The following is a 13,454-nucleotide window of genomic DNA, read 5'->3' on the forward strand; positions in this document are numbered from 1 at the left end:
GCAAGAGGGAGAACCCCTACAACACATCACCCTCACCGAAGAAGTCAAGAATTTTCTTCTCTAGTGGAAGGATCCGTGCAACCTGCTCGTGGGGATGCCCCTCGGCCCATCTCCCCTCGAAGTCCTCCTGTTCTCTGATGACTCCAAGGAGGGCTGGGGAGCCCACCTCAACGACGATCACGTCAGCGGTTCCTGGTCCACAGTGGAGCAGACAGCCCATATCAACTGGCTAGAGTTGAAAGCAGTACTCCTGGCTCTCCGTCACTTCAAGGATCAAGTCTCGGGGAAAGTAGTGGGCATATGTCAGATAATTCCTTGGTAGTAGCCTACCTGAACAAGCAAGGGAGCACAGTCTCCCAGGACCTATGCCTTCTGACAATGGACATCCTCAATCTAGCCGAGAATCTCCAAGTGTCGCTCAAAGCTCGCTACATCTTAGGGAAGAAGAATGTCTGAGTGGACCACCTCAGTAGAAGGAGTCAGATAATCAGCACAGAATGGTCCCTCCATCAAGAAGTAGCAAACTTCATCCTCAACAAATGGGGCTCCCCTCTAGTGGACCTTTTTGCCACGAGATGGAATCACCAACTCCCAATATATTTCAGCCCCCTCCTGGATCCTCTGGCAGCAGGAGACGCTCTTCTGCAAAGTTGGGACAACCTAGACACCTACGCTTTCCCACTATTTCCCTTGCTCCGGAGAGCAAGAAACGTATCCAACCTTTGGTGGCCAGAAGCCCCATGGTTTCCAGACGCCCCTGATGTAGCAGTAGAAGAGCCCCTGGCCCTTCAGGGAAGACCAGATCTTCTACATCAACCTATCAACAGGGCTTGGCACAAGAACCCTTCAGCACTCAATCTTCACGCGTTCAGACTATGGTCCGGATGCTCCTAAAGAAGGGGTTTCCCAGAGAGGTGGCGGAAGACATGTCCACTCCTATTCACTCTTCCTCAGCTAACCTTTATCAAGGGAAATGGAATGCCTTTGCAGAATGGTGCCACTCCAGGTAAATAGTCCCAGATCAAGCCACCGTTCCTGAGATCGCCTCCTTCTTCCACTTCCTCAGGAAGTCCAAGAAGATCTCCCTCTCAACAGTGCAAGGCTATAGGACAGCACTAAATCAGGTGTTTTCTCTGAAGGGAATGGACCTAGCCCTTTCACCAGAAATTTCCATGCTCTTCAGGCATTTAAAAAAATTGTGCCCCCCCCTAGGGAAATCAGTTCTCCTCTGTTGGATGTGGCATTAGTCCTGAACTCTCTAAGGGGTCCCCCTTACGAACTCCTCAGAGATGCACATCTGAAGGACCTCACCTTGAAGACAGTTTTTCTTCTAGCCCTAGCATCTTCCAAGAGAGTAGGGGAGTTACACACCATCTCTTATAGAGTCGCCCATTCAAAAGGATGGAAAGAGGTCTCCTTCACTTTCATGCCTCAATTCATTGCCAAAAACCAAGATCCTGCCAAGCCCGACCCTAGATTCTTGTCCTTTAGTGTTCCTTCCTTAGACGAATTTGTAGGGGAGAACAAATGGAAATAGTCCGGACCTACCTCAAGAGAACTGAACATCTTCGACCAGAATTAAAGAGGTTGTTCTTCTCTACTAAAGATGAGCCGAAACCCATCACTAAGAATTCAATTTCTTACTGGATCAAGGAAGTCATCCACAGAGCCTACGAAATGAACCACACAGATTGCCCTAGAGCAAAAGCCCATGAACTGAGGGCAGTAGGGACCTCCTTAGCTTTCAGAAAGAATCTGTCAATCAACCAGGTTCTTCAAACAGGTGTATGGAAGAGCCAGAATACATTCACTTCCTTTTACCTCAAAGAAGTAATGTTGGAATCTTTAGGGAACTTCTCTTTGGGCCCCATAGTGGCCGCCCAAGAAGTCCTGAAATGACATATCCCTCCCCAATAGCACACAACTGACCCTGACAACTCATCCAGGTTCTGGCTCGGCAAACACGGTGATAACTTTCCAAAGTCCTTCTCATACTCCTACATTCCCTTACCTCACCCGAGGGCTCACAAGCATTCCAAGGGAATCAATTCAAGCCCTTCAGTGGTACAAAAGTGAATATAACCTGACTGTCTCCACCCCTGGGAACAGAAATGGGTGCCCTTCAAAGTTTAGGGGTCTGGTCAACGTAAGTCTTAGCACACTACAATTTCCTTACGGAGGTTTTCCAGGCTAGATAACAACTTCCTTCCCTCCTAAGTCCGAGTCTATTGTAAGGAGTACCGAAGTGTTTGTATTCTTCGGAGCAAATGTAATATTTGCAGGAAAATTAATTTTTCCCTGATACAAACTTAAGGTACTCCTTACCTCTAATGGCCCTCCTCAACCACCCCTCTAAAAGTTCCCTCTCCCTGGCCTGACAAACCTTGTGCTTAATTTCATACCTGGCTCAGAGAATGGAGTATAGTGTGTGAGACTTGTGGTGGAGGGGAAGGGCCCCCTTGCCCCAATAGGGCCCCTTACTGAGGATAAGCGTTGTCCAGACCCACGGAGTGAGGATTTTAAAAACACACAGTGTTGAGCGGTAGGAATCTTACGCTACGCAAAGTATCCCTATTGTAAGGAGTACCTCAGGTTTGTATCAGGGAAAAATTAATTTTCTTGTGAAAATTACATTTTTGTTGCTGACATGTTGAAACAGAGCCATACTTTCTTGGGCATATCTAATGGATCTTTTTGTGTTCGGAGAATCTGGTGTTCAGGTCCCTGCTGGTTTGACCAAGATACACTAGATCACAATCCTGGCAGGGTAAACTATAAACTCATGGAGCCTCAGCTCCCCTTAATCTTGGTGGACATTGAAATATCTTTATGATCAGTGTTGGGGTAATGATAGGCAAGCCTGAGGCAGTTCTTGGGGATTAAATTAATAGAAGGATTGATGGAGTTACAATAAGGTAATTTTAAAATGTCTTTGTTAGAGTGTTGTGTGGTGGGAGCTGAAATTTTATAATAGCTAGCTTTAGCTTTACTGAGGCCTTGATCCAGGAACAAGGATGGATATGCTTCATTAATTGACTTTTGATGATGAAGTCGGTCTTCTAGTCCAAAACTTGAAGACTACAAATCCTAAAAGCTCTCAGAAAAAGACCGGATGCAGCACTCTTTTGCCTTGACTTCTTGTAGGAATATATTTAACAAGAAATTTACATTGTCCAATGACCCCTAACCTGATATATCCTAGCTTATTTATTCTGTAGTAAATATAGATCTTTAGAATACAAAAAAGGAAGGACTGAAAAATATGATTCTGTGATACTGGAATAATACTGAAATTATTAGTAATGAACAAAATCCAAAGAATACAAATTGGAAAACTTCCCATGTATGTGAAAAGTTTGTTTTGCAGTTTGCTTTTAAAGATCAGTTTGATTTTTTTTTATGATAAAAGTAGCACATCAAACATGGGAAAACAGCATTTTTTTAAATTTAGTCTAATTAGAATGGAGGGAAAAATACTGTGGTGTAGGGTATGTCTGTTTCTGTAGAAATATGTCATCTGATGCTTCTGGTGGTACATCGGCCACACATTATTGCCATATTCCACTTCATTTCACAAGTGGGTTATGTGTTGGAAGATTTACTACATTTTTAATTGGTTAGGTTAGCGTCTCAGGTGCACTTGTGTATATAGTGATACACCCATAATTCTTCCCATTACACAAATATGCTGATGGTAAGTCACAATTTTGTCATATGGGGATGCTTCTTTAGGAATACGCTGTTGCATTTAAATATTCATTGTCACTCCATTTCAGGTATTCAGGTTTGTACTTTGACACAGGCACAATTTCCAAAAGCATGTGAGGAACCACACATTTCAGAAGCCCTTATAATGTGATGCAGCTCTCTCAGACAAGTGCAGTCTCAAAAGGCATGTGAGGACCCACACAGGAGAGAAGCCTTTCCATTGTGACCTATGTCATGCAGCCTTTTCAAGGAAGTTTGATCTCATAAGCCATATGAGGATCCACACAGGAGAGAAGCCTTTCCATTGTGACCAATGTGATGCAGCATTCTCATGGAAGAGCCATCTCAAAGGGCATATGATGACCCACACAGGAGAGAAGCCTTTCCAATGTGGCATATGTGATGCAGCCTTCTTACACAAGAGTTACCTCACAAGGCATGTGAGGGTCCACACAGGAGAGAAGCCTTTCCATTGTGACCTATGTGATGCAGCATTCTCACGGAAGGGCCATCTCAAAGGTCATATGATGACCCACACAGGAGAGAAACCTTTCCAGTGTGATATATGTGAAAGAGCTTTCTCAGAGAAGAGTAAGCTGAAAAAACACATTATGACCCACACAGGAGAGAAGCCTTTCCTGTGTAGTCTATGTGATGCAGCTTTCTCACAGAAGGGCCATCTCAAAGAACATATGATGACCCACACAGGGGAAAAGCCTTTTCAGTGTAATGTATGTAAAACTGCTTTCTCAAAGAAGAGTAGCCTGAAAAGGCATGTGATGTTACATGCAGAAGAGAAGCCTTTCCAGTGTGACCTATGTGATGCAGCCTTTTCAAGGAAGTCTCTTCTCTTAAAACATATGAGCATCCACAAAGGAGAGAAGCCTTTCTCAGAGAAGAGTAAGCTGAAAAAACACATTATGACCCACACAGGAGAGAAGCCTTTCCTGTGTAGTCTATGTGATGCAGCTTTCTCACAGAAGGGCCATCTCAAAGAACATATGATGACCCACACAGGGGAAAAGCCTTTTCAGTGTAATGTATGTAAAACTGCTTTCTCAAAGAAGAGTAGCCTTAAAAGGCATGTGATGATACATGCAGAAGAGAAGCCTTTCCATTGTGACCTATGTGATGCAGCCTTTTCAAGGAAGTCTCTTCTCTTAAAACATATCAGCATCCACAAAGGAGAGAAGCCTTTCCAATGTGACCTATGCAATGCAGCTTTCTCTCGCAAGAGTAGTCTCAATAGGCATATGATGACCCACACAGGAGAGAAGCCTTTTCAATGTGACCTATGTGATGCAGCATTCTCGCAGAAGGGCCATCTCAAAGGACATAAGATGACCCACACAGGAGAGAAACCTTTCCAGTGTGATATATGTGAAAGAGCTTTCTCAGAGAAGGGTACGCTGAAAAGACACATTATGACCCACACAGGAGAGAAGCCTTTCCAATGTGATCTATGTGATGCAACTTTCTCAGGGAAGGGTAATCTCAAAAGGCACATAAAGACCCACACAAAAGAGAAACCTTTTCATTATGAGCTGTGTGTAGCAGCTTTCTCACAAAAATGTGATCTCAAAAGACACATGATGAAACACACATAAAATAAGTCTTTCTGTTGTGACATATGTGATGTGTTTCTCAAAAGGAATATCTCAAAATTCATATGAGGACCCATACATGAGAGTATTTTGTGAGCCATAACCAGCTCATATATCCTTAGGTGTAATATCATTCTGAAGTTGTAGTCATAGAAGTGGTAAAGAAGCTGAAAGTGATCAACATTTATTGTTGAATGAGATTTATATTTAAGTAAAAAGAAGAAGAAAAAAGCCATGTGACTTTTCTGTAGGAATGCCATTCAAATGTCCAATATATTGATTGCATAAAAGCTAGGCAGTCATTGATACATGTATGAGAAAAGCCCTTCCAATGTTAACTGTGATGTGGAGATTTCTCAGGAGATAGCTATCTTGTGTTAAATCCCTACATAGTAAAGAAGTATACATGGATAGATATATGTTTAGAAATATGTATATGTATAAGTGAACTCTGTTATTTATTTTACAGTATTATGGTTCAGTGTGTGCTACTGATATGAAATAAAATCCATCTTTATAGTAATTTTTTGGCAAAAAAAAAAAAAATATATGCATTTTCGTTGTTCCACCAGCTAACAGGCTGTGAGGCAGGTTCTGGTAAGCACAACAAGTTATGAGAACATATGGCATTATGTGATCCAGGGAAGGCCTGCACCTATAGGCAATTCAGCATTGCTCCTTTCCATCTACATGCAGGACTTTATGCTTCTTAACATCTGAAAACAATTGTCATTTTGGTTGTGCCCCTACTCTTGTAGGTAGTGTTTGTGCTTTATTTGGTCCTGGAGATTGTTTCTATGACCCCAGCACCCCTTCATAGAGTAAAGAGAGTCCTGACCCTGGAGAAAAAGCTAAAAATAAAGAAGTTTGATGGAAGCTGGACCATTTTTCATTGCTGTGAGCACTGTAACATCCCCCAGACAACCACACGAGAAATCAAGGCTGACTATTATTACCTTATATCACCACAGCAGAAAAGTTATGGCTAAGTCTACCTATGCAGACCTGGACCTTGCCTGAAATGGCTGGGGCAGCTAGGAGGGAAATGTGTGTTTGTAAAGACCATGGAGTTGGAAGCTAATTTAAGCCAGTTTACCAAACATTACTAATTTGAAGGCTTCCAAAGGATGGGAGACCAGGCTTAAGATTGGATGTGGTCTCTCTAATAAGAGGATATATAGTAAAGCCTTGGATGCATCCCCTGAAAGCGTTGAGTTTCAAAATAAGCTGCATAGACTAATAAAGTCTGAAAATCTATCATTCAATCAGGTGTACAACACTGACAAAATTAGTTAATTATCTGATTTGTAGCTACCACATCAAGCTAGTAAATTATATTCATATACCTACTGTTTTTTATATATGTTACTTCTAATGTCTTGAATAGATAAAATAAAATATTATTTTCATTTATAATTACATAAATGGATACACATGTATATTTCTTGTATCATTATCAATATCATCTCAACGTAGATATGGTAATGCAGTCCTGGTCATTGGAGCTACACCAGTAGAGCATTGTGGTGCTACTTGTTGACCTCAATACCCCAAAGTGTTGTGACATTATTAATAATTTTTATTTTTTTGTCTAGGCTTTGGTGATTATATGATGAATTATAGAGAGTCTACTATATTAAGATGCAACATCTTAACAGGGCCCAAGCTTTCTCTCTGTATATGTGTGTGTGTGTATATATATATATATATATATATATTGAGACATTCTGACAGGTTGATGTAAGCAGAATAGGAAACACAGGAATCTTAGCGCAGGTATGCTTTTTCAAAGGCATACCTTTGAAAAAGCATGCATATTCCTTTGAAAAAGCATACCTGCAAAACTAGTCAGGAATAAACTCAAGACTAAGACTCCTGTGTTTCCTATTCCGCTTACATATATATATATATATATATATATATATATATATATATATATATATATATATATATATATATATACACGTCATTGAAAGTGATGTCTAGTTGTGCACTTATTATTTTCTTAATAGTATTTTTCATATGCCATACTATGGACTTGGCAACTGTACATTCAGGATGAAATACGGGGAAGAAGAGCAAGGTGGGCTGGACACTGTACAAATGGAGGCAGACAGACTACCATAGAAGGTAATGGAAGGAGTAGAGGGCAGACGACCAGTAGGGAGACCCAGATGTGATTGTGGGAGACTTTAACTGTAGAAGCATCGACTGGGTAAATTTATTAGGTGGGGAATTTTTTTTTTTTTTTTTTTTTTTTTTTTTTTTATAACTTAAAACAATTGATTACCGATGTTACGAGGGAGAAAGAATACCCTGGAATTACTCTTAACAAACAATGATGATTTAATAAATGTACAAGTGGGTGATGGACTTGTTGTTGTTGTCGTTCCCTAGACTGTCTGTCCGAGCAGTCCCGTCTCCCCAAGGAATGCCACAGCCGAAACTGGGTTTTCCCACAAATCCTTTATAGAGTGTATGTTGTGTTGTTTGCATGCATGATTGTGTATAATGCAGTCTTCCATTATGTGTTTTATGGTATGGGGTGATGTGGTACATCCTGGGCAGCTGTTCACAATGCGGTCATCCAGCCTTTTCTGGCCAGGCGGGCTCTGTCCTTTCGCGGGAGAGAGGATTCAGAAGGGTGGATATCAGGGGGTCTGGCATGCAGCAGTGTGTTGTCTTTCAGTGTGTTAATGGAGCAGTGAGTGATATGGTTATGAATAAGTTTCTGGAGGCTGGTATTTGGTGGTTGTGGAGGAAGAGAAGAGAGTATCTGTGTGTGATACAGGTCTTTGGGTGTTTTAATGTTTCTTGGTGTGTGTGGGTGTTCTGCTATGTAGTGCAGTGGGTGTGATGTGTTTGTGGTGGCTGCGGCAAGTGTTTGTATGCCTCTCATGTCGAGGTGGTCCTTGACTTCGAGGACTTTTGTTCCATGGTGTAAATGGTCTGTAGGTGTTGTATTTGTGCAGGCTGTAATTGTTTTTAGGGCTTTGTTTTGTATGATTTGAAGGGTGTTGTGGTGTGTGTCACTGAGATTAGGAGCCCATGCAGGACTCGCATAATTCATCACTGAGCGTATGCATTGTTTGTATATTATTGTATTAGTTTCTTTGTTTTGTCCAAATGTTGTTCTAAGATTGACTTAAGTGCGTTGAGTCTAGGTGTGCATTTGTTTTTTATGTTTGTGATGTGTTGTTTGAAAGACATGGATGTATCGTATGTTACACCAAGTGTTGTTGATGTAGAGATGAGGTATGTATTTGTGTTCTTTGATAGACTAGATCATAGTGGTCATCAAGGAATAAGGTTTAACATGTAATGGGAAAAATTGAATAGTATGAATAATATCCCAGTACCAAACTTCAGAAGAGCCAATTTTGAAAAGCTGAGAAAATATTTAAGACATTTCGAAATCTGTCCAAGTGGTGGTGATCAACCTGCCTTGAGTTGTGACAGTAAGGTCAGTAATATTGGTCAGCTCTGAGGTCACTGATAAGGGTAGGGTGTCTGGCCCTAAGTTATGTCACACGGGAGAGCAGGAAATCTAGTATGATTACATACGAGCTGAGATTGGCACAGTTAACCAAAAAGTTAATTTTGTTAATCGTTAATCCTTTAACCAAAATGTTAAGTTTGTTAATCGTTACTGTTGGAAAGGTAGCATGACAAAATATTTGGGTTAGTTTTTTTTTTTATATTTCCAACATGAGTTTTTCAAACAATTTGGATTAAATACAATATAACACAATTGTAAACCATACTGAGACATGTTCTTGTAGAAATATAATTAGTCATACATAAGTTGACAAGTTCCTGTACACCCATACTCTATCTCTGACCCTTTCTGTCCCTCTTCCTGTCTGTCCGATGATTAAGTAGACTCATTGAGTTACCTAGTTCTGTATGTTCTATTCTTTCTACTTCCTAACTGACTTTTTACATTCTACTGTGTCACCATTGTCTTTATCATAACATGATCTATGGTACTTTATTTCTGATTAGTTTATCTGACCTTCGTTATACTTTATAATTTATTCTAACACCTAACTTGGGCATTCTGAGTTCTGCGTCTTCTGTATTTGTATGTTACCATGGCTTATCGTTGTGTTGAGTGATTACCTTAAATGCATCATCAGTCCCTATATGACTTGTTCCTTCACACTTTTCTCATCTGTGGGACCCGTATTTATGAGTGCTGGATACTCTATTTTTCCTACATTATAATACAATGCAATACAATATTATTCCATTAATTGGGGAAGATAACGGAATTACTGTTAATCCGTCACACCACTGGCAGTAGCCATGATGCTAAGAGACTCCCCACGACCTCGACAAAGTGCAACTACACGAATCCATGGAAGCTGAAGCCTAGCTTTCCCCCGAAAAGAACCTGCCTTCACCCTCTCAAACTATACGAGCTTGGCAGTGTGGTTTCTCTTCATGTGCTGTTTGAGACTGTTCAGACTTGATATGTGCCCCTTGATTAGAACATAAATATGATGAGAACATGGTGTCATTGGGTGGAAAAAGAGCAGAGTAAAACCTCAGAATCTAATTTATTATTATTATTATTATCATTAGTATTATTGTTGTTGTTGTTATGGAAGGCAGATGTGTGGGGAGTGAACATGAGGGGGCGACATAGGATGAGATGAATGGATGGGGTGAAAGGGGCTTTGGGGAAGAGGGGAATGTCTGTTGAGGAAGGATGGGAGAGGACAGGAGACAGGGATGAATGGAGAATGGTTGTATATGGATGATATTGTGTCGACAGGACAATAAGAATAAAGTGGCGGGGCTCTGTCCCAACCTTTTGTGCCTTCCACGCAACCAAGCTCTAACTCTTTCGTATGCGGGCGACACTAACCACATTAGCAGACACAAAACGCTGCAGGGAGCGTTACACGTAATGCAAAATATTCTAGACGGAGCACACGTGTGGGAGCAACAGTGGCGCATTAAGACCAACGCGTCGAAATGCAATGCTGTATACTTCTACTGCAAGCGAACCAACTGAACAATCACACTCTTAAAATAAACAACACAAACATCCCAGTGAAAGACCATACCTGTGTGCTGGGTAGCACACTTGATAGTGGCCTTACCTGGACCCCACACTTCCGCAAACAGGGAGCGAAGGCTAGGGCTGTGCTGGGAAGGCTAAGACGCTTCAAAACTGCAACACTGACCACCAAACGTCGATTGTACATAGCCCTCGTCAGACCGATTCTGTGCCAGTCCCCGGGACTAAGCCAGCTGACATGTCCCACTAATAACTACGAGCATCAGAAGGTTCAGAATGCCGCTGCCAAGTTCATCATGGGTTCGCGATGGAGCGACTTCAGAACTACTGAGTCTCTACACCGAATTTCCAACATCCGTCCACTCAACCAACACAAACACAAACTTCACACAAAACACCTAGAAAAACTGCACGACAGACACAAACACCTGATACAACACATTACACCTAGACCACACCGTACAGACTATCTGTCAGCTGCGCCCGTCCCACGTGCGGTGTACACGATAAGACGTGTATAACCGTACCTATCAATAATGCACCCCTTCACCAGCTTTGACTGGTGATAGCAATAATAATAGTAATAATAATAATAATAATAATAGTAATAATAATAGTGATAATAATATTGCATGTAGTCCATTAATTGACAGGCAACAAACATACACAAACAACTCAAACCCAACCTGGGGAAAAGCGGGAGAGCTCATGCCTTACCTGGGGCTAAACAGGAACGCGCTCTACACGCGGGAAGTGAACTTTACTCACTTCTCGTAAGATACACACACACACCTCTTACGAACATAGCCACGCCCCACGCACAAACATCGTACACTTCGACTAAAATTCGCTTCCTTTCTAACTTTCTCTTATACTACATCTTCTCATTTCAGTTTACCTCCCACTAAATATTTTTCCGTTTTTCCACCTTTCCTACCATTTTCTGAACTTTTGGTGATTGTAATCCCGGCGTCGGCGCCGCCGTCCGAGTTCCCAGTCCACTTCTCCCGAGCCACGACCACCGACAGCCCCTAATCGCTCGCTTAATCGCCCGGTGGCAATAGCCCTCTTTTATACACTACTATCTTTTCATTTTCCTACAGACCTTCTTCGCCTCCCACAAAAAACCGATCCCACGCAAGCGGGTGGTCTTTTCTTGCAAGTCGCAAGTCGCGTTCACTCCAGAACACGACATCTCCAAGCAGCTCTCCTCTCCAAGCAGTACTCCTCTCCAAGCTTCAAGTTTCCCTTCGCTCTTAGATTACGACCTTTCCCCTACGATCTTAGAGTTCATTAAAAAAGAAAAGAAAAAAACGAGTGCCTTAGTGTCATTGTGAATTTCATTTCCCTGGCTTCTCCGAACCATATCACAACACTCTTTTGGACATAAATTATTTCTAAATACAAGGTTGATGTTACAGATAATTCACCTCTAGACTTACAATAATTCTTGCGAGATCTCAACCTGGTTAACCTTAGTTGACAAAGAGAATGAAAGGGTAGCGTAAATTGGCCAAAGTTAAACAAATATCTTCGAAGGGGCACGTATGGTATCTCTCCAGCCAACCCGTCGTCCGTTCCTTTACGAAATCCATATACACTAAATACTTGGACATATATATTTATCACTGCACTTCAATACATTATATCCCTAAACCATCATTGGGCAGCTACCGGCAACACTGCATATCCTGTGGGTTCATTCTTATTACGCCACTCGCGTAGCTAACTTTACAGCCTGAGGCTTAGAAATGTACTAAGCCAAACTTGGCACGCCTTACTTCAGAAATAGAATGTCGCCCCTTGTAAGTGTATCTGTGGTGAATAGTGATTCAGTTGAATAGACTATGGGCCGATGTTTACGGACTTGTTGGAGTGCAGGGTTTGAAGTCTTTATAACTATCAGTCTTGGCTATTAAATATATGTCACTATATAGGTACATTTCCAAAGGGAGTGGGGGAGTATTTCAAGATTGGGAGGACTAGGATACAAGAAGGGTTACTGACCTGTTGGAGTGCAGGGTCTAGCTTGAAATGATGCCTTCCAGCGACCTTGGCATGGCCCGCGTACCCTGATAACACTAGGCAACATATTTTTTTCTGTTACAGACACGTGATCTACTGAATCTCTCTAAGGTGATGATGCTGATTTAAGATCTGATGTCTAAATTTCTCTATTACGTCCAGATTTTCTGTAACTAACAACACCTATTTTTCATTTTTTTCCCACTCGCTTAGTAGTCTAAGCTACTTTTCCATGTGAAGTTTTATTTAGGCATACTAAAATAATTATGTTAACATGGGTTATTTTCCTCCTTTTTTCTGGCTTAAGATAGACTGGATTTCCACTGGCGGAGTTACCAACCCCTGCACCCAGCCACCCACCCACAGCACATTGTTATTTACTTATGGCAAAAGGACATTCCTGTTCTTAAATGAAACTTTGGTGTTTCCTTCTCATTCGTCGTTTATAGGATGGCGAGCTCTCCTGGAGGAACCAACAGTAGTCACCCATTACATCTGGATTTAAATTACCTTGATGTCTGCTTTCCATAATGGAGACTGCTGGTGAAAGTGCACCATGCTCGTCGCTTACAGCACCAAGGTTGGCCGGGAAGAAGTCAAGATGAGAATGTAAAAAATGCATATTCAAAGACACTATGACCCACACAGGAGAGAAGCCTTTTCAGTGTAACCAATGTGACGCAGCTATCTTTGTACAGAATAGTCTTTAAAATCACGAAATGTCCCACACAGGAGAGAAACCTTTCAAGTGTGGTCTATATGGTGCAGCTTTCACTGAGAGGGGTAGTCTCAAACAGCATGTGATGACTCACAGAGGAAAAAAGCCATTTCATTGTGACATACGTGAAGTAGCTTTCTCAAGGAAAGATCACCTCAAAAAGCATGTGAAAATCCATACAGGGGGATGCCTTTCCAGTGTGAACAATGTGATGCAGCCTTCTCAAGGAAGGATCGTCTCAAAAAGCACGTGAGGACCCATACAGATTCCAGTGTGGTCAATGTGATGCAGCTTTCTCTGTGAAGGATAGTCTTAAGAGCCATGTTATCATTTTGGAGTTCGCTCTGGGAGGGCGATAAGTTGGCAACAA

General features: G+C 41.7%; 1 protein-coding gene across 1 annotated transcript; it reads left to right on the forward strand.

Moving 5' to 3' along the window:
* The first annotated feature begins 2,327 nt into the window (after positions 1–2,327).
* LOC143038388 (uncharacterized) lies at positions 2,328–6,740 on the forward strand. Its single transcript, XM_076207494.1, has one exon. It carries the CDS (start codon positions 3,981–3,983, stop codon positions 5,313–5,315), a length of 1,335 nt encoding a protein of 444 aa, XP_076063609.1. The 5' UTR covers positions 2,328–3,980; the 3' UTR covers positions 5,316–6,740.
* Positions 6,741–13,454: the final 6,714 nt, after the last annotated feature.

Source organism: Oratosquilla oratoria, chromosome 24 (genome assembly GCF_046742065.1).
Source record: "Oratosquilla oratoria isolate Oo_2021 chromosome 24, ASM4674206v1, whole genome shotgun sequence".
NCBI classification, from domain to species: Eukaryota; Metazoa; Arthropoda; class Malacostraca; order Stomatopoda; family Squillidae; genus Oratosquilla; species Oratosquilla oratoria.